The following is a 21,051-nucleotide window of genomic DNA, read 5'->3' on the forward strand; positions in this document are numbered from 1 at the left end:
GTAAAAAAATGGGAAACTTCAAATTCTTCTATGAGCAAGCGGAGGTAGTGTAACTAACATATGGTGGCCATAGCCAAATGAAGAGGAGATCAGCGAAGCTGAAAAAAAGTTGTTCCTCTGAGGGTTGTCAAAAATTGCACATGTAAATATGATAGTCGTCCCCTTTATAGATCCACTTTTTCCATTTCAAGAAGGGAAAAGATGGCAAGTTAAAGTAGAGCGGAGGAAAAAAGGACAAAGGGAAAAGAAAAAATAAAAAAAAAAAAATCTTCGGTTCTCCATACATGCAAAAAACACAATTGTCGCTTCACAAGAAAATGTTTGCTTCGCTTCCTCTTAAGGCAAAAGTGAACAATTAGGGCCCAGTTGAAAATGAGAGATAAATAAAAAGTGGGAAAATATATACGCGTACAAGGGGAAAAAAAAAAAAAAAAAAAAAAAAAAAAAAAAAAACTTCTCAGTTTCTGGGAGCAGACGAGTAGATAAGGTCAACAGGAGAACGGTAAAAAAACGGGCAGGAAAATGGGAGGTTAAGAAGTAGGTAGGCAAATAAAAATGCAAAGGCGAATTTCATCCAAAAGGAAAAAATGAAGTTAATTCTGTGAACACAATAAAAAAAATGAAAAAAATAAAAAGTTGAAAGTTTCTTTTTTTTTTTTTTTTTCAAAGTGGGGAGGAGATACAAGAAAGGAACAAAATGATTACATGAAGGGAAAAGTGAAGCGAGCGCAACGATCATGAGGCGAAGCAAAGCACAGGAAAAATCCCTCCGTCAAACAGTTCATGAAATCGAATGTCCCATTCGTTTTCCCACTTTTTCCTCAGCGGGGGAGAATACCGAATGTACATTATACACTGCCCTTACACTTCAGGCACACATTTTTATATTCCCCTTTTTGAAAAAAAAAAAAAAAAAAATCCAACAAATCCCAGAAAAATGCCTAGTTAAGCAGCTCGAATGTGTACTAACCAATGGGGTTATATTTTCCATTTTTTCCCTTTGGGATTTAAATAAGAAAATTTGCAATTGTAGGTTTGTCCCGCCCAGGATTCATTCATACACATCTTTGTGTACTTGCGTAGGTGTGACTCTACCTTTATTCCACAACGTTAATCACATGGGTTTTCCTTTTCCTGTTGTTTTTCCCGTGCCATTCGATCGACCCGTCGAATGTCCCTTCCACCATTGCAGTGTGTAAGCAGAATGAATTAAGGCTTTTTTTAAAAAAAAAAAAAAATCCCTTAAAAGGTATCTATCAGCTTTTAAGGAGAAAAGCAATCTATGTTTAAACAAAAAAAAAAAAAAAAAAAAAAAAAAAAAAAAAAAATTTTAATAAAAGTCAAAATAAAACAATTCACGAGCTGCACAATGAAGAAGGAGCATGAGATCATTGTGAAGAGATACCCTCTTAGCACACAAGTGATGCTGAGGTAACATTCACGAAATAGACAAAACCACGCGGGGTATCACAACTGTATAGTGAATGTGCAAGAACATCTACCTATACGTATAAAATGTTGGATATTCTGTTACCATGCCTTTTTCCTACCACAGGGGGTGTTAGTGCGACACGCTCACCTGAACTTACCCTTTACAAGGTCGTCCATGTGAATGGGCTTTCTGCGCTTGGAATCGGATTGATTATTCCTTCCAGTGTCTCCTTGGAAGGATAGTCCCCTTGAGTATAAGGGAGGAAGATCCAGAAACCTTTCAATCACTTTTATCTTACAAATTTGGGTGGTAAGTAATTGAAAGAATGTGTTCGTGATCAAATAAATGAGTAACCCCGATGGCATGGATTTAAAAAAAAAAAAGGATGATATATAGAATAGTCTCATGGCTAGCTTGGACACATGCTTCATTTTTTTTTGAAATTCGCTCTCATCTCCGGGGAGGGAACTCGACTTGCTATTGCTTAGTGCCTTGTCTATCAACGCTGTTAATTCATTATTTGATAATAAGAGGAGGGAGGATAACAGAGGTAGTATGTAGTAGGGGTCAGGTAAAGAAAGACTATCTAACCATAGTGGAGACTCAAAAGTAAATTCTTTAAATACTTCAGGATAGGATGCCATTTTTTTCATGGAAAAATAAAATATAAAAAATAAAGGGGTTTGAAAAAATGCCATCATGATAATGGACTTGGGGATTAGAGATATTCCATGAGTATTTCTAATGTTAAGGATTTTTTTTTTAAATTCAAGTGCCATTTTTATATTTCCATCTTGTGCATTACTTTTTAATTTATTTGTCAATTCTTTTATTAGGGGGTTTAATATTTTCTGTTTTCTTCTATCCCTTTCTGCCGATACAGTTAAGGGTAAAATAACCATCCTCATGAATGAAGTTGTTGCTACGATCGAAGCCATCCAAGAACAATCGAACATAATTTTTGTGCAATTTAATAATTCGTGAACGAGTTCGACATACCAGGAAGATTCGTAGTTGTCTACATCTTGCTGCATGTTAGCTTTGCATTTTTCGATGATGAAATGGGTGTACGGGATGATCTCATCGTTTGTAACTTCCCCTGGGGGGGCATCTCCCAGTGTGTCTTCGTTGTTGTCACTTTTGGCGCATTCAAGGTTTTTTTCTCCCGTATGTTCATTACCGCATGTTTTTTCCTTGTCCCGCTGGGCGCAGGCGACCGACTTGTCTCCTCTGTCCCACTGGCTATATCCCTTTGAATTCGCTCCATCACAGCTAGCGATGCTGTTTGATAGGTGAAAAAATTTTCGAACATGGACAGAATACACCCCCCTGGTATAACCATTTATACCCTTTACTTCTTTCTCGCATGTGCGATTATGCCCATAAGTTATCGCCAAGTCATGTTTCCCTCTTTTGAAAAAGTTGCTACAAAAATATATATTCTGAGAGCTTTTCTTTAATATTCCATTGTGTAGCTTAATTTGTGAGTGGGTGAAGCTCATATTACTGAACAGGGGCGAATGGGTAAGGGGTAACGAAGCGGGGGGGGGGGGAAAGTGTTAAAAAGAAGCTACATACTACATACCTGCGCCTTTGAAAATTATGGCAGTTATGGGCAGAAAAAATGAAAATAGAACAAATATGCTCTCTTTTGAAAAGAAACAGGATGCTATCGTATATGTACATTTAGGTAGTCCCATTTTATGTACGTACGTATGTATGCATGTATGTTTTTTTTTTTTTTTTTTTTTTTTTTTTTGCCTCACTTGTTAATACTATTTGGCTGGATTTTTTTTTTTTACCGAATTGTTCATACAATTTGATAGATTTTTTTTTTTTTTTTTTTTTTTTTTTTGGCTAACTGCACATGGAATGAAGTAGGCTTCAAGGTGAGACTGCCGCGGCTCCTTAAAAATGGAAAAGCATATCTGCGCACTTCGGAGTGGTGTGGAGATTGCTACCATTCTTTGTACTTTGCCAACATTTCTGAGCGCCCCTTGTGGAGGAGAAAGCGAAGTGTCAAAACAAGCGTAAAGAAGGCACTTAAGTTGTCGTAAAGGAGGACAGCCCCCCCCCTATCAGGGTGTGTGTGTACCTCCCCCCAAATTAAGCTTTAATTAGGAGGAAATAAGAAAGATGCGGGCCCCCACACACCATATGTGGAACAACGGGGAAGTACAATAATGGACACATTTGCCCAAAAAATAATATAAATAGTATAACATGATAACGTCACATTGTGAGGGGTAAACCTCCACTGCAGAGATTGTTATGTTTTGCAGTGCGTCCAACGCAGATGCATAAAAACGTCGCAACAAGCTATTTTGAAGGATTAAGTCTATTCTCCCTTAAATGCATACCAAATGCAGTATCAATTCTCCATTACCATGTGCGCAATGGGTTGTGTGTGAAAAGGAGGGGAAAAACAAACTGGGAAGACACTTTTATAAAAATTAATTTCTTTTTGAAAAAAAAAAAGGGGATATGCGGCAAGTACTAAACGGGAAAAAAAAATTTTTAAAGGAGGAATAAAAAAATACATAAAAAAAGGTTGCGCCCCCCTAATGGCTACTAAAAAGGGTATTTCTTCGGTGAGAGCAAAAAGGAGTATGCGCGAAAATGGAGAAAGGAAAATCAAACAAAATGTGATGCAATATGCCACGGTGCACAAAAACAGCGGAAGGTGTACTTCTCCACCAAAAAAAGGGGCACACGTGTGAAGCGCCCCAGAGTATTATATGTAGAACGTCCAATTCAGTTTGATAGACGTAAAGCAACTCTAGACAATGTCGCCTATTTGAAAAGAATATAAAAAAATATCAGTTAACATCGTTGATGTATAATTTGTTCAGTTCGTACGAAATTGCAGAGGGGGGGAAAATTCCAATGTCCGTATAAAAAAGAGTAATAAAATGGTAGGGAAGAAATTCATACATTTTTCTACCTTGGTTAGGTGTATTTTCAGTACAGTATGAATAAAACTCCTGGGAGGAATTTTTTATTTTTTCAATTTTTAAAAATTTATAGGCTTCACAAGTGACATAAAATTCTTTTCTATTTGATAAACACAATTCGGCTAGCTGTTTAATACCTTTCTTGCTAATAATTCCTCCATTGTCGATTACGAGTTCTGTTCCTATGACGACAAAATCGATTGTGCTTAAGACATCCTTAACATTGTCAAGATCAATTTTTGTTACTTGTATATTTTCCCTCCGCAAATCTTCAACAAACTTATCATCGAATTTTTTGTCCTTCTCTTGGTAGTCCTTACATATATGTTCTGTGCAGGTAAAGTACACACTTACGTGCTTCTTTTGATTTTTTACAACATTCAGTAGCAAGCTTTTTACGCATTCGGAGTTGCTATGCGTTAGTATAGTCGTCTTTTTATTGATGAACATGATATTGCTGCTATTCCCTATGGCCCTTAAACTCTGTTTAACGTTTTCTGCGAAATCCTGGGCGCTGCTGGAGATGTGGTTCTTCAGGTAGGGGAAGTTCTTTAGGGCAGAGAATGGCGGGAAAAGGGAGGTAAGTGTTGGCGGTCATGCGAAATAAGCATACACATAGGTACACACCACAGCAAATATAATAGCATACATAGACTCGGACGAAAGCATATGCACGTACACGCCCGTGCACACGCAACGTTCTTACATTTTCATTGTGAGTGTACTTTTTCACCGCAAAGTGAAGGTAGATATCGCTGGAAGACAGAATGTGGTATATGGTCATCCTTTTCGAGTGGGGCATGGATAAAATCTCTTTTTGCGTTTTCTCACTTTTTACGAAACTTTTTAGTTTTCCATTAGCCTCATTTAAGTTAACGAACAGTTCGAAGTTGGTCTTTGCCATGTTGCTCTGTAGAACTCTGCGATGTGTGTGCGTGGAAGGGGGAGAATCACAAAATATGCCTCCATATAAGTACGCATGTATACAGGTGCCCGTTCAGGCTATAAACGTATGTGCGTTACTGCAGCGGAAGCGAAATGTTCTATCTACCATATGGGGTATTTTTTGTATTTTTATTTTTGCATTTTCTTTTTTTTATATACGCGACCAACTCCTTTTTGTGGGATTTTAACTCTCGCTGTATTGTCTGTGTATAATTCGCCCCCCATTAATGTTTCCACTTATCGTGTTAAGGGTTAAGCGCTGACACCTTGTTCTCTCAACTCGGTGTTAATGGGGTTGTTGGAACCTGACTCATCGTCTTTTTCTTTCTTTCTTTTTTTTTTTTTTTTCTTTTTGCCACATTGCCAAATGTTTTTTTCCCATAAGCGTGTTTCATTATTTTAATTTTTTTCTTTTTTCATTTTTTTTCTTCTCGTTCACTTGATGGTCTTACTGAGCTATGGCCTTCATGGTCGCTATGTGCATTTGGTCCTTGTCCTCAAAGTAGTGCCTTTTGAACGCGCGCACGACTGCATGAGGGTATGAAATAATTGGACGCATAAAATACTGTTTTGTGGTAGGGGCAAAGAGGATTATTGGAAGGATGGTGTGTAACACGTATCTACGTAAAATATTTCTCTTTAATTATAAAATTGTTGATCCCACTTACAAGCCATATGTTGTAGAAGAGAAAAAAAGGTGTGAACGTGTAATCACGACAGGTACATACCTTCATGCTCCTCAGGCGTGTCGCCTTCCTCATTGGATTGTTCAGAATGCTCCATTGTAAAAGCAGTTATTTGGTTTTTACGAAAAGGGGAGGACAAGGATAAATTCCGGATGAACTGCTATTTTGCGAAAATATTATCATTTCGCTTGTATTTCATAATTAGATTTTATCTTATCTTATCTTATCTTATTTTTTTTTTTTTTTTTTTTCCCTAATTGGTAATAATTTTTTCAATTTTTGCCTGACCTGTGCAGGTACTTTTTTTCGCACTATGAACGGGGAAGAAGCACTTGTGCTTCGTTTAGCAGGTCGGTTTTGCGCAGTTTTCCCTTTTGTGATATTTTCATTTTTGTGAAATTCCCATTTTTGCGAAATTTCCATTTCTGTGAAAGGGGCGAACTGAATTATGAATCTTTTCAGGTAGCTTTTAAAAACTTGGATGTGATGCCGCAAAAAACGGGTTAAAAAAAAAAAAACATAGAGAGCCAAATAACCATGTTAATATACACAAATATGGCACCTTACTAAAGGTGAACTTTCTCTTCGAACAGCCTTGGCCAATTTTAATCTTTTTAACGATTATCAATTCGCAGTTTGGAGAATGATGATCTTTCTTTTCCTTCCTTGTCTGTTTGTGTTTTTCTCCAAAAGGGTGGACTTCACAATGGCTGTACAGGACGCGTGAGGAACGCATAAGCAGGTGTGCAAAAGAGTTGCAACTTCACCTAGATAGCGCGGTGTGAAAAACATTCAAGCAAAATGGATAAGGTTTAGCAACTTTTAAAAAAGAGAACAATGACAAGCTTTTCTTTTTCCTCACTTTATTCCTTTTAATCGCTTTCGTGGGGATTAAAAAAAAAAAAGTCACAGAAGTGACGCTACGTGTGTGTAACTTTCCAACCCTACCTAAAGACATAACAGTTTTGTATTTTCCTATTTAAGTTAAAACGAAATTAATTGTGTCTTCTATTTTTTTTTTTTTTCTTTTTTTTCATGAAATAGTAGTTCATTTTTCTTTACGATGTGAAATCCTTTTCGCGTCTTCAAAGAAAGTGTGAAAATTAAAAGGGGAAGAATAAATGAGAAATAATTGGGGCGAAATGTATCCAGTCAAGTGGTACAGAACCTTTTAAGGAAAAATGACTTCCACTTGGGGGGGGAAAAATTCGGGTGCCATTTAGGCGCAGTCAAATTGCACATAATGTGGTCTCCTTACATATGATGTGAACAAACTGACCTGAGGGCGTTCATCCATTTGAGCGACTCTCCGGGAGGTAGTAGGCCACCTCAAGTATTAGCTTGTCTCATTAGCGAAATGGAAGCAAAGTAATGCTTCTCTGGTTCATCATAAAGGGGTACTAGTGGTAGCAGCACCCACACAAAGCAAAAAAAAAAAAAAAAAAAAAAAAAAAAAAAAAAAAACGTGTAATGAATAGAAACCCAAATTCTTGATCTAAAAAGAATAAAATAAAAACAACAGGCTTTTCGAACCGTAGGGAGAATGTAGTATCCACGGGGTTCGGAGCAGGGGGGGGTAACCAAATGGGGGGATTCTGTCTCCCCTTTGGACTACGCACAAAAATAAACGAGTGTTTACATGGGATAGGATGCTAGCAGGGAGGCACCCGACGTGTATAGTGTAGGTGCACCCACATTAGGATACACATCTTGCCACGAAGTGTGTCCTCAAATTTTCACTAAAAAAGGAATGGCATGGAGGGGAGGATAATTAGCACGTGATCACCAAAAAAATATATAATCGATTTTAACGTCACTTTCGATTAATGAGTGTGCTTCCTTGTGGGGGGGGGGGAGGTCTTCCGCTGATTCGGGTGCGGTGTTTACTTGGCAAGGGCACGCTCGGTAGTATCACTTTTGCATCATTGCCTCTGCATGGTCAGGTCAGAACTGTTGGATGCTTCTTTCCACTGGAAGATCGTGGCAAAGGCAGTTCTCCTCATCCGCATCCGAGTTTTCTGGGGATACGCAGTGTGTCGTTTCGTATGTGCCGTAGGGATGAGGGGAGGAGAGGTTCTTCTGTACATCTTTGGGTAATTCGTCGAAGACGGGAAAAAGGTATAAAAAGAGGATGGGGATAATATTGGTGAGGCAACAGATGATTATCATGAGAGGTAGATTTTCAAAATTTCTTGAAGTTATATGAAGTGTATAAGTTAGGAAAGATGAAAGGAAGGAACTAGTAATGACAGCTAAATTGTTGGCAGATAAGAAGAGAGAATAAATGGTAGACTCAAAACCTTCAGGAATAATACGTGAGCATTTAACTAAAATGGGCATACTCTGAAACTCCGCAATAAATTCTATCAGGACAGTATCGGTAATGATGAATAGGCTGTTGGGTAGGTAAAGGAAGAGGTTCATCTTCTTTACGACAATTAGTGGTAGCAAACAGAGGGGAGTAATAATAATCGTAGAGTAGAAAATCAATTTCGTCACGTCCATTGTACTGAATAAAAACATATATGATAAAATGGCTAGTAAGCTAGCCAAAGATTGAAACATTGCCATTTCCCCTAACAAATCAGGACTAAAATTTAATTCATTTGTCATATAAAAAAATAAAATACTTCCACATGATGGCATAGACATGAGGAGGAAAATAAAAATGATGAAATTTTTAACGTGTGGTATTTTGAGCATATCATAGATACACTTTACTTGATCTTTTATGGAACATTTTTTGTAACTTTTTTTCTCCTTGGTGAAAAAGGAAGATATCAATACGAAAACAGGTAGAAAAGCCCCCATCAAAAATATATGTTGCTTGGTCATCACTGATAGAAGGTACCCAGATAGATAGGACATTATAGCAAAGCTTAATTTTCTGAATCCAAAAAAAATCGATACATTTTGTGCTGAGCATTTCATTGTTCCCTTTCGGCTGCAAGTTACCACTTGTGCTTCTCCTATTACGTTACATAGAGAACTCCCAAAAAAGTACACCATTAGGAGAACCACTGTTAGGGTAATGTTCGTATGGTTTATCAATCCCAACGCAAGGAGTGAGAGGATGCATAGTATGGACCCAATGAGCAAGTAATACTTTCTTCGGAAACCCCAGATGGGAAAACTGTCGGAGATGATTGCCCAGAGGAGCTTAATCGACCAGGGTAACTTTATAAGGCTCAGGATTACGCTGAGGGTTGCTGCGTTGGAATGAACAGGAAATGTGGTGTTGTAAAGGGGAAGTGTACTCATCGACGGAGAGGGGGGAGGGTTGTGCACTCAAATGGGTACGGTGTCATTCTTTCTGATCCACTGGTTGATTCGCACACACACGGGTGGGCATCCCATTACACATATGTACATAATACGAAATCGTGTGTAGAGATATGTGGCCACCCATTCGCATGTACCTACCCGGGTGGACTTTGTAGTTGTCCTTGAAGAGATACAAAATGGAGAGGTTGCAGAGCACCTCGACTCCCTGGAGCATCGCTGAGGGGGATGGGAGTAATGTGTTCGGGTGTATATCATGACAATGTTGGGGGGGTGGGGCGGGAAGTTGGCCTTTTTTAAAAGAGAGAAATGTGCAAGCAGGGGGCACTAGGATGATGGAACAATAGTTCCTGACAAACCTATAAGGCTTGAAGAGACTTTGTTGTATATGGAGTTTTCCTCTGGGTCCACTTCATCCTTTACTATTTTTTCGATCAAATAACTTTTCTCATTGACTGAGCCGGAGGACTCAACTGCAGGATAGGGGGCGGGATGAAAAATATGATCGCTTTCCATTTTCTGAACTTGGAGAGGGAGAACCCCATGGAGCATTCGACACGTACAAACATATATAGAGATGTGTACCGGTTAATGTGCTGCAGGTTTCGTAGCTTGTGTGCTTCTCCATGGTGTGGCGAATGAGGAGATGGATGGAACGGTGTTCTATTTGGAGGGCAACTGGACTGACGTTCTCCCAACTAGCCCGAAGAACAATGTCTTCTTAACGGAGGAAATAAATACAAGCGTTCATCATAAGGGTAGAATGGAAGCGACTGCGCGGAGTGATTGTAATGGAGTAACAAGAAAGGGGGTACATAGCATCACAGTGAAGAAACATACAAGGAAAATATTCTCCAAATTGGTAACTAATGAGGAGTGTTTAAGATTCGACTGGAAATACAGGTTGTGGTTCAAGCGTTGCGTCGAGTTGGAAGAATAACGCTTCACGACTGCAGCATTGAGATGACCCGTTGGACAATAAAAAAGCAGTAAGGGGGATAGAAAGAAAATATATACCATGTGTGAAATCACGTATGTGTGTATATGCACATGTGTACAATCACCCGTATGACGCTTTTTAAATTTTTTCAACGGGCATATACGAAAAAAAAGTGGAAACAAAAATCAGCGCGGAAGAAAGACTAATATAACGTATAACAGACTGGAATAAAAATATTTCTGATTGTGGAATTGATGGGAGGAGGTGTCTGCCACAGAAGGGGCGAGTTGTTAAGCGGCGAAGCGTTAGACGGATAAAATACTAAGGGACAATTCGCGAAAATGAAAATTTTTTGAAGTAGCAAAGTTTTTCCCGTCGAATTGATCAGTATAAATAAAAATGCACACAGCACACGAAGTGTAAAAAGCGGAATGTGTGATCTTTCCATGGAAGCAATTTTTTTTTTTTTTTTTTTCTCGCGTATGTAAATTTAAAATGCGTAAGTTGTTATGAATAAATGTGGACATATTGGACCTTTCTGCAAACATCATTCTGTTTGTTTGTTTTTTTTTTTTTTTTATTTTGTTTTTCCTAAAAGGAGATACTAAATGGGAAATATATTCCCCCTTGGGTCAGAAAAAAGGGGGAGGAACAGAAATCCATTTGTAAAAATTCCCTCTTCCATCAATCAGAAAAAAGAAAAAAAAAAAAATGTGCAAATTGGGAAATGTGTATCCTCTTGCTGCATTCCCACCTGAGCTCCTGTGTTAATTTTCGGGACGAAGTTACAAAGTTGATTTACTTGTTCGTTCGATAAGAACATTAGGGGGGGTGAACTCTGTGGACATTCGAAATGGTCATTGTTATGCTGAGTGCTATTATGCTGTGTTGAACGATGGCGCACCCAGCTGTGATGTCTTTTCCCCCTCCCCCTCCCTAAGTGAGGAATCCCCTTTTTATGGTGAAGCGGGGACAGGGGCAACAAAAGTTGCACACACGCCGCATAGACTTTGTTGTTTTCTTAATTTCTGCTGTCTATAAAAATGGTGAAATGACCCACATCCCATTCTTCGCATGTATATTCGCATGTATATTCGCATGTAGATTCACATGTAGACTCACATGTAGATTCACATGTAGATTCAAATGTAGATTCACATGTAGATTCAAATGTAGATTCACATGCGGATTGGGGAGGTTTCCCTGCAGAGGGGAGATGTATTTCCGCTACTTTGGTGTAACTAAAATTATTGGGATGTACAATCTGCGCGTTTGTCGTGACGCGGAGGAAAAAAAATTATCCAATCCAAGGGAAGGAGAATATTCTACGCGAACCAGTGTAGAAGTGTTTAAGTGTGTGTACACATGTGCACAAGATTGTACGCTCTCTTCTAATATAAGGTGAGCTCTGAAGGGAGAGACGTGCAAAGCTCCTCCCCTGGGGAAGAGAACATACCATTGTGTGTATGTAGGGGGAAATTTATCTCGCAAGGGGGGGGGGGCAATTCTTGTGCATGAATATGCTGCTCCGAGGAACGTATATGTAGCACCTCTTTCGCGAAAAAAAAAAAAAAAAAAAAAAAAAAATCTGCACTTGCGCACGCGACACATCTCATTCAACACAGAAAGACAAAAACGTTGAAACAAAGCGAAAGGTTAGTTCCATTTAGAAACAACGTTTTTTTTTTTTTTTTTTTTTTTGTCACGTCGCTCTGCGATAATGCAAGAAGGAGACACTTTTCTGCTATGCCGTCTTTTCCGAAATATCCCTAATGATGAAAAAGAGGAAAGCGAAAAAAAAAGGCAGAGATGTTGTGAGGGAGGGTAGTCAACTTGGTCATGTAGGAAGGGAGGATAAGGATGGATACGGCGACACGAGGGATATCATTATAGAGAGGGAAATGTCCTGGGTTGGGGATATCTCGAAAGGGGAGACCAGGAACATGAATGTGGAAGGGGAAGTCTCAGCCAAAACGATGAGCAGGGCCACAAATGGAGAACCCATTTCGGATGGGGGTCAACAGATCCCCGGAGAAAATCAAGAATACTACAAGTACTACGAAGAAACGTTGCGGGGGGAAGAGGAAGAAGAAATGAGCGATATATCGACAGACGAAATGTTGAGTGGCATGGAAAGTGATACGGACATGTCGGAGGAAGTGAAGCAGTTTACCTCAGAAGGAAAACTTATTTACAAGCATTTTTATAATGAGGATATTACTTCCTTGTCGGAGGAGATACAGGAGAAGGAAAAGATGGTGGAACAAATTAATAAGACAGTATGGAAATTAAAAAATAGATACCTCAAGTTGGAAAAACACATCAACAATAAGAAGAAGGAAGTAACGAGAAAGAGAAAAATAGTGGAAGAGAAGAAAAAACTCGAAGAAGAAGAAAATGGAATGTGTGTAAATATTCAAGCGAAAAATCAGTTCTTGATAAAACAGAATGAAAAGCTAAAATATGAAAGAGAAAAAAACAATGAAAAAATTATAAAAACACAGAACGACCTTATACAGTGTGAAAACAGCATAGAAGAAATGAAGGAGAAATTAATCGACAAGGAGAAGGAACTAAAAGAATGGACCCTCCAAATTGATAAGTTACAAAAGGAAGAATTCGAAGTGGAGAAGTTCGTCCTCTGTCAAGACAAGGAAATTGAAAATATAACCTACAAATTGGAAAAGCTAAATCTGGAGAAAGTAGAACAAGAAAAAAAAATCAACAAAATGAAAACAAAAAATTTGCAGCTACATATGGAGTTGCAAGAAACCATAAAAGAAAATGAGAAAATGGAAGAAGAAAAAAAAAAACTTGGAACCAAATGGAAATGTATTGTGGACACTATAAATAATAGGGACCATACCATTTTCAAATTTCAAGAGGAGTTCACGAAATATACAAAGAAAAGAGAAAAACTAACGAATAAATGTAAGTCCATAAATGAACACATCGAAATGCAAAAGGGAAAGAATGAACTTCTAAATGAACAACTAAAAAGGAAAGAAACGAAGATAAACAGAATAAAGAAAGAACAGAGCAAAGTTCAAGAGGAACTGAAAAAGGCATATGAAGAGAAGGATATTTTGCTGAAAGATTTCGAATGCGAAAAAATCACAGCCAAGGAAAAGTTAGAAGAAAAAAATAATCTCCAAGTTACTTTAACTGATTTGGGAAAGACACTCCATAAGCTAGTTCAATCATTTGAAGAATCCAAGAGGGAATACACAAAGGAAGAACTAAACAATGTGGAGAAGAACCAACTTATCAAGTCAAGCGAGGATATACTAATCGAACAGAATGGAATACTAACAAAGCTGAATGCAAAAATAAAAATGCTCGATGAAGAAAAATTTAAATTACAGGAACATTTACAGAAAAGCAAAAACGAATATACCACCTTGGAAGCAGATATGGTTGGCACTCAAATAAAAATTAAGCAAATGAAAAGTAACATAAAAAAGATGGAACAAGAATTGGAAAGGCAGAAGGAGATTCTATACAAGTTTGACTTCCAAACACAGGTGCTAACGAAGAAACTTAATGTCGCCTCCGGGATTAGCACCTTTGAAAAAAAAAAAAAATGCCAAAAAGAAATAGACACTCTGGAGAAGGAGTTTAACAGGTATGAAGAAATATACACCACTCTTAACAACGAAATGAAGCGAATCAATGTGGAGCTGAAAAATATAAAAAATCAGCAGATGTGCATGAAGGATGAGAAGGCAAATATTTTGCAGGACACAGAAAAACTGGAACTTGAAATTAAATCCCTAGAAAGTACCGTCCTTGCTCAAAATAAAGAAAAAGAAAATGTCATGCTCATCGAAATGAACCTAAAAATCGAGTTAGACAAAATGAAAGAAAATTTTTCCAACAATTTAGATAGCTTAAATGTTTTGAAAAAGGAGAAAAAAAAAAAGGCCCAAAATGAAAAGCTAAGCGAACAAGATTTCAATGCACATGTGGACTCGCTCAAAGTGATCGTAAAAAATATGGCCGACGAATTGCATAAGCTAAATATGCAAGTGCACGAGAAGAAAAATAGGTGTAACAATTTGGAGCTCAAGTTGGACTCTATCAATATCCGCAACGGGGAGGAAGACCAACATCAGCAAGAACAAAAGGATCAAGCTAGCGGACAGGATCAACCCAACCCTCAAGACAACAAACACATTTTCTACAAAATAAAGATAGAAGAAGACATATCCAAGCTGAAGCAGGAGATAGAGACTCTAGATGAACATATAGAGAAAGAAAACCAACAGATGGAGCAGTTCCAGAAGACGCTAAACGAGATCATTCAGACGAACAAAATCTTCAGCGATAATATAAAATGTATAAATCCTGAATACAAAGAACTTTTAAAAAAAAAAAATAAATTAAATAAAAAGTGCAACCAAATTAAGGAGGATATTGCATCAGTAGAGAAGGATATAAGTGAATACAAGAAAAAAATCAACACCGTACAAAGAGAGTTGAATTATGTTCTCACAGATGTTAAAAGTGTAGAAGATAAAGTCACCGCTTTGCAGGAAAATAGCCGTAAAATGGAAGGAATTATCAATGACATATTCATCAAAATTGAGAGAGCCTCAAATCAGCTGCGCTCCATTGTCGGTGGGAAGAAGAAGCCTATGAGCAGTCAGTTGGACGCGGCCCTGAGCGATCAGGATGAGGAGGAAACCCCAACGGGAAGAAGCGCAGACCAGGCAGAAAAGCATGTCTCACTAGAAAAGAAAGTCTTCAAGCAAATACAAATGGAGTCTCTAAAGGAGAAACTCGCTCTCCTCCTTGAGTGCTTCAAAAGTCACGGTGATAACGCAGTCGTTCGGGAGATTTACCAAGTTATAGAGGTCTCTGAATAAGAGCAAACAATTAAGCAAAAAATTAATCAAAAAATTAATCAAAAAATTAAGCAAAAAAGGGGTTTACTCCTCTGTGTATATCCTTTACCCAATTAGGATTCTCTATATGATTGAGGAGGAAATTCCCATTCAGTTATTCCACAGATGTCTATTTTTAACTGTGTCCATATACATGGCATATTTTTTTTTTCCCCCCCCCCCCCCATTGTTGGGGTCTGCTGTGATGAACCCTTGCAGTCCACGTTGTGAATCGGACAAATATGTGCTTAACCGTGGAGGGTGAGAGGGCCCACGTGTCTTGTGAAGTGGACCTTTCCACGGGGATCACTTACTCTACGACAAGGCCATCTAACACGGGCACCTCAACGCCGCCATTTGGTTATGCCATTTTTATGTCAAAACATCCTATCCCTTTTTTATCGTTTAGTAAACAGAAAAAATTAAACATATGACGAAAAAAAAAAGAAAACAAAAAAAAATCAAAGGGATTAAAAAAGAAGGGTAAAACTAAGTATTACATATACGTATATATATATGTATATATATATGTATATATATATGTATATATATATGTATATATATATGTATATGTAGTTACGCGGAAAGACAGGGACAGGGAAATGGGAGAAAAATAGATGCTGTGTGCCGTGTCACTATACACGGTGGGAAGGTATAGGCCACACGTGGTTTTAGGTTGAAAAATAAAAATGCAGGTGTAGGAGAAATGAAAAAGGCTAACCATGAATTAAACAGACGAGTGGGTAGACTAGGAGAATTATATTGCCAAACTAGTCAGGCAATTTTTGGTGTGGCTACGTATTTGACATTTTTAACAAATGAATAGGACTAACGCAATGGAGGATAGGAGAACCAGGGCGTGAGATAAGTTTGCCGAGAAACTTCCACTTTGGTATTCGAAGTTTCTAAAGGCTTGTTCCACGTCGGCTTTTAAGGATTCCAGGTCCACATTATTTTTGATGATGTCATCAGTTTTTTCAGCGAGATCGTCCCTTACTACTACGATGAGGGAGGAGGCGCTTCCGTTGTTACCTCCATTCATGTTGTTTCCATTTGCGGCATCTCCGCTTCCGTTGACTTCCTTCCCGTCGGGACCATTCTGGGAGTTGCGCACCTCCAACACAGACAAGTTGCCCTTGGAATTCTTTAGCGATTTTCTGTCCTGTTCAATTTCGCGCAACTCCTCCATCTTAAGCCTTTCATAGAATAAATTGTACTTACTGGAAAATTCGTTTATCATATCTTCTTCCTCTGTCTCAGCCTTTAAATCGTTGTTTTCTATTAACTGGCCATTAACTAGTTTTTTCTTGCAATACATTCTGGCGTCTCTCGTGGGGGATGGCGTCATCATAATGAAGGACTGGATAATGAATAAGATGGAAGCCTGCGGCTTTATGATCAATCGCATTAACATGGTGTTGTCGCTCAAGTCGAAGAACGAACTCTCTATGAGCTTCTTAATTCCTTCATCGTCTATTTGGCTAGTCGGTTCGTTCTTCTCGAACTTGATGATGTTTGTGTCTTTGAGAAGATCTCTGACTAGAACTACGACGTCCTTTGTCTTCGAGGATTCCGTGCCATACAGGGGGTAAGTAGAAGAATCAGTATTAGTGTCGGGGGAAGCAGCCGTGTTGGCAGTAGCAGGCACGGTTGTAGTGGTAGCCATGTTGGTAGTTACAGTGTCGGTGGAAGGAGCAGCCATGTTGGCAGTAGCAGTGTTGGTGGAAGGAGCAGCCATGTTGGCAGTAGCAGTGTTGGTGGAAGGAGCAGCCATGTTGGCAGTAGCAGGCGCGGTTGTAGTGGTAGCCATGTTGTTAGTAACAGTGTCGGTGGAAGGAGCAGCCATTGTAGGGGAGGAATCCTTAGGAGCCGGCGCGACCATGTTTGCGCTTTGGTTGCCCACCGCGGAGGCAATCTGCTGGCCACCCTTCTCGTCAACGCTGAGGCCGCCCTTCGAAAGTTGGCCCACACCTCTGTACTGCATGAAGGAGCCACGAGTACCCCCGGCGTGGTGCTTATAACTGCTCAAGCTGTGCATAATATCCTCATTATTCAGGACCTCATTTTTGGACTTCTCATTGATCTTCTTGAGAATATTTCTCGTCCTGTAGTTGGTCAAGCTTTCATGGATAGCGACCAACCGCTCGACCAACCCATCCTTTTCTAAAAGTCTAATGGCAAACGCGGGAAAGTAAGAATAGTAGTCTGAAAAGGCTTTATACGCCTGGTTTATTAAGCCTTCATAATTCACTTTAAGGATTCCAAAATTTTCATACGACAAACTATTTGATACTAGGGTAGAATTATTTCCGTTTCTTAACTCACATAAAATACCTGCAATCGCTTGCTCTCTTGTTTTTAAAACCTCGATCATATTTTTGGACCACAATTTTTCCGTAATTTCTCTGACAGATGTTCTAAGATCGGAAAATAACTCTATGGATGCATTATAAATGTCCTTCAAATCTTCATCAATACAAGTGGACAAAACTTTGTAATTCTGTATGATCGCGTTAAATGTGTTTTCTTCGTTCTTTTTATCGATGAAGGATTTCAGCAACACGTTGCTGAAGGCCACCTTGGAGTTGCATAACTTTTTATAAGTAAATTGCTGAATTAATTGTTCGTATTGTGGATTTGTGCATGGGAAGGTCAAGGGAGTTTTGTCCTTTTCGTGAAGACAAATATTTGTATATTTCATTTTAGAACAGAGGCGATCATCGGTTAATTTGCTCTGGAGAGGTTCCATAATGGAGCTAAACACGTCTTTTTCTTTCATCATTTTTTCCATCATTTCTTCGGCCATCTTTTGAATTTCACATGTGTCTTGGTTGTCACTGGACGTTTTGTTCTGGCCCGCATTCGGGTCACCACTATTGTCCGGAACTAATGCCTGCGGATTGTTCCCATTTCGTATCAAAGCGTTCGTGGCGCTGAGTATTGCGCTAAGTAGGACTAGCAAGGAGCCGTTGCACTTCATCCTTTTGTATCAATGCATAAGTGACAAATCGACTAGCGACAGGGATGAACGAGTGGGTGTATATATACGCGTGCGTGAATATACCTATGTGAGCTGTGAATTGATTCCAACTCGCCTGCGCAATCAGGCAGAAAATGACACAAAAAATGCGTACAGAAAGTGGGAGCGGGATTGGATTGCTTTACTACATGTGCTGCGTCGCGCTATAGTCTTAAGGATTTCCACTTTTTTTTTTTTTCTTTTTTTTCCTAATGTCGTTCGTGAAAAAAATGCTTTTTCTATATCTATATATACATTAATTTATATCGCGCTTCTTCCTTTTTTTTTTTCTAAACGTGCGAATTAATGGCGTGGAAATGTGTGGTTTCTAATTTTTGAAGCAATTTGAAAATTTACGTCTTCGTTAGCTTAAAGTGAAATGGAAAATTTTATTTATGAAGATGTTAATTGAAGGGGTGGAAAAAAAAAAAAAAAAAACATATATATATAAATGAGGCAGATAGAACAACACAAAACAAGCGAGAGATCAATTCTGTTGCATAATTCGCGATGTGGGTCGTTTTTAGGTTTGTTACAGAGCGAAAAAACACGGCAGAAGGAAATTACTCTTTCTCTCAAGAAGCCCAAGTTAAACAAAATTGTCAGAAGCTTTTGTACGTAAAATTAATTAAAGTGTAGAACAGGATGAAATAAAAGGAGGACTCACATTTTTGTTTTTAAATGAAGAGAACTAGCTTTTTTTTTCCACACAAAAGTAAGAAAAAAAAAAAAAAAAAAAAAAAAAAAAAAAAATATCAAAACGTACGAATGAGCAAGCGAAAAGGAAAACAGGAAAAAAGGCCAGGTAATTTTGTGTAAAATTACGCGGGGTATAGAGAATTTTAGCTATCTCATATGTAATATTAAAAAAAAAAAAAAAAAAAAAAAAAAAATCCACTCTCTTTGTATATACAACTGCAGGTTTATATCTCCCGGGTTGTTATATAAATTTTGTGGAAATCACGAACTAGCAGTATAGGAGCATGGAAACTGGCAATATTTTTAAAAGATATACAAATGAAGGAAAAAATGGGTTTGTCAAAGGAAATCAACAATTTTCGCGAAACAAGAACAATCCCGTTTAGAGGACAAATGTCATTTTTTGCAAAACAACATAATAACAGGCACAACAAAAATATTAGGCTTAAACTCATGAACAACTTTAAAAAAAAAAAATTCAAATTTAAATGGCATAATCTTACAAATTTTTACATATAAGACAAGAATAAAATTTACGTACATGAATATTATATATAACATATATCCAGCATTACGTGTTGTTATGAAATATTTTTGTTTCTTTTTTCCTTTTCCTCTTCACAGAAAATGCTCGCGTTTTCGTTAAAAACATGCAACGGACTCTACGAGTTTCACATTTGTGTTCAGTTTTTTTGTGTGTTGCCATAAAAAAAAGATCAGTGTTGCATTTTTTTTTAATTATGAAGGGTTGTGAAGCGTAAAAAGGTCTATTCCTTACTTGAGGTTAATATTGTGCCTTGATGTTGAAAAATTGAGTCAAGTTCGCACGCATATATGTGTAACTATATTTTTTTGTTTTTCAGCAAAAACGTTTATTTTTTCCTGATTGTACAGGCAAAAAACGTTTGGCTGGTGTGCATGCATCGAGCTACTTTAAAAAAAAAAAAAAAAAAAAAAAAAAAAAAAAAAAATTATATACAGTTAATATGGATGGCTAATAAAGTCGATTAATGTGGACGGTTAATTCAATTCGTTAAATATGAAAACAAACCCTAGTAATTTTTTTCATATAAGTAGAACAATTCACCCATGTCTCCTTTTCTCTTTTTTCAACTAACCAAGGTTGGGAGCATGTCTGGAAAATGCAACACCTTTTCACAATAAAGCGTGGATATATTTTTGGGAGGGTTATTAATTTATGAAACATGACGATGCCATTCTTATGAGCATTTTCCACGAGCAATTATTACGAGTAGCTAGCTTTTACGCCTTATATACCTGTTATTTATTTTTTATTTTTTTTTGAACTTTAAAGTAGAAGCAGTTATTGCTCATTTGTGGATCCCAGAATATGAGGCGAAAAAATTAAAAAAGCAGACAATATGCGTTGGTTTTTCTATATGCAGCATGGGGGGAGATGTAGACCCGTTCGAGTGCGGCATCTGTTGTAATGGTTGCGCACACGGGTATGCATGTGTATACATATATATAAAGGGGAGGGGGGGGACCAAGAAGCATGTATAGAGGTTAGCGAAAATAGGGAAATCATGGAACACACATGTTTGTGCGTGAACGCGGTATACAAACACGCATGCACTTTTTTTTTTTAAACGCACCCTCAACAGCTATAAAGAGAAATTTCTCATGTGCCCAGGGAGGACTGAGACAACTTGGCGTTCGTGGTGTCTTAAAATTAAGGCCCGTAAAATTTTACTTTTAAAAATTTGCACAAAAGGAAGGGGATAAATAGGTGTTCCTAAATAGGCATTCCAAATAGGGATTCCCCAACATTTCGCGCTTTGGAAAAGCGTTTATAACGTTTATATGCATTCACGATTGAATTTTCCCCAGCGAGGGATTGAACAAATATATGTTTCATCATATGTTAATTAAAAATGGGTGCCTCATTGCGTTACGCTATGTCACGTTAGGATAGCTGTTCAGCATATAGAAGGAAGGGGATTCATTTTATGATCATAAAAAATGAAAGGTGAAACTGGTTCTGACGTGATGGCGTCTGTACAAGAAGCGACAGAATTATGACTCTGGCTGTGCACAAGTTGATGGCAGCGGGTTGAGAGGCCTCCATAAGGAGAAGTGTCTCTATGTACAGCTTAGGCAAAAGGCTAGACTATTTTGACGTCAAATAATTTGATTTGAGTTTACATAACTTGTTTTGACGTTACTTTATATTGTACTGTTCTCTGG

The 21,051-nt window shown here is 38.0% G+C and overlaps 5 protein-coding genes across 5 annotated transcripts; 1 reads left to right on the forward strand and 4 right to left on the reverse strand.

Moving 5' to 3' along the window:
- Positions 1 to 1,575: 1,575 nt before the first annotated feature.
- Positions 1,576 to 2,934, reverse strand: PKNH_1322500 (mitochondrial inner membrane protein OXA1, putative; the record flags this gene model as incomplete). The annotated part of the gene is made up of 1 exon (XM_002258002.1): positions 1,576 to 2,934. One exon carries the CDS (start codon positions 2,932 to 2,934, stop codon positions 1,576 to 1,578), a length of 1,359 nt encoding a protein of 452 aa, XP_002258038.1.
- Positions 2,935 to 4,251: 1,317 nt separating this feature from the next.
- Positions 4,252 to 6,114, reverse strand: PKNH_1322600 (translation initiation factor eIF-2B subunit alpha, putative; the record flags this gene model as incomplete). Its single annotated transcript, XM_002258001.1, has 4 exons — positions 4,252 to 4,935; positions 5,093 to 5,306; positions 5,784 to 5,859; positions 6,060 to 6,114. 4 exons carry the CDS (start codon positions 6,112 to 6,114, stop codon positions 4,252 to 4,254), a joined length of 1,029 nt encoding a protein of 342 aa, XP_002258037.1.
- Positions 6,115 to 7,961: 1,847 nt separating this feature from the next.
- PKNH_1322700 (integral membrane protein) lies at positions 7,962 to 9,927 on the reverse strand (the record flags this gene model as incomplete). The annotated part of the gene is made up of 4 exons (XM_002258000.1): positions 7,962 to 9,226; positions 9,441 to 9,518; positions 9,659 to 9,772; positions 9,885 to 9,927. 4 exons carry the CDS (start codon positions 9,925 to 9,927, stop codon positions 7,962 to 7,964), a joined length of 1,500 nt encoding a protein of 499 aa, XP_002258036.1.
- Positions 9,928 to 12,014: 2,087 nt separating this feature from the next.
- PKNH_1322800 (conserved protein, unknown function) lies at positions 12,015 to 15,107 on the forward strand (the record flags this gene model as incomplete). The annotated part of the gene is made up of 1 exon (XM_002257999.1): positions 12,015 to 15,107. One exon carries the CDS (start codon positions 12,015 to 12,017, stop codon positions 15,105 to 15,107), a length of 3,093 nt encoding a protein of 1,030 aa, XP_002258035.1.
- Positions 15,108 to 15,936: 829 nt separating this feature from the next.
- On the reverse strand, positions 15,937 to 18,105 carry PKNH_1322900 (GPI-anchored micronemal antigen, putative; the record flags this gene model as incomplete). Its single annotated transcript, XM_002257998.1, has 1 exon — positions 15,937 to 18,105. One exon carries the CDS (start codon positions 18,103 to 18,105, stop codon positions 15,937 to 15,939), a length of 2,169 nt encoding a protein of 722 aa, XP_002258034.1.
- Between the last annotated feature and the right edge of the window lie 2,946 nt (positions 18,106 to 21,051).

The sequence above is a fragment of the Plasmodium knowlesi genome (genome assembly GCF_000006355.2).
Source record: "Plasmodium knowlesi strain H genome assembly, chromosome: 13".
Taxonomy (NCBI): Eukaryota; Apicomplexa; class Aconoidasida; order Haemosporida; family Plasmodiidae; genus Plasmodium; species Plasmodium knowlesi.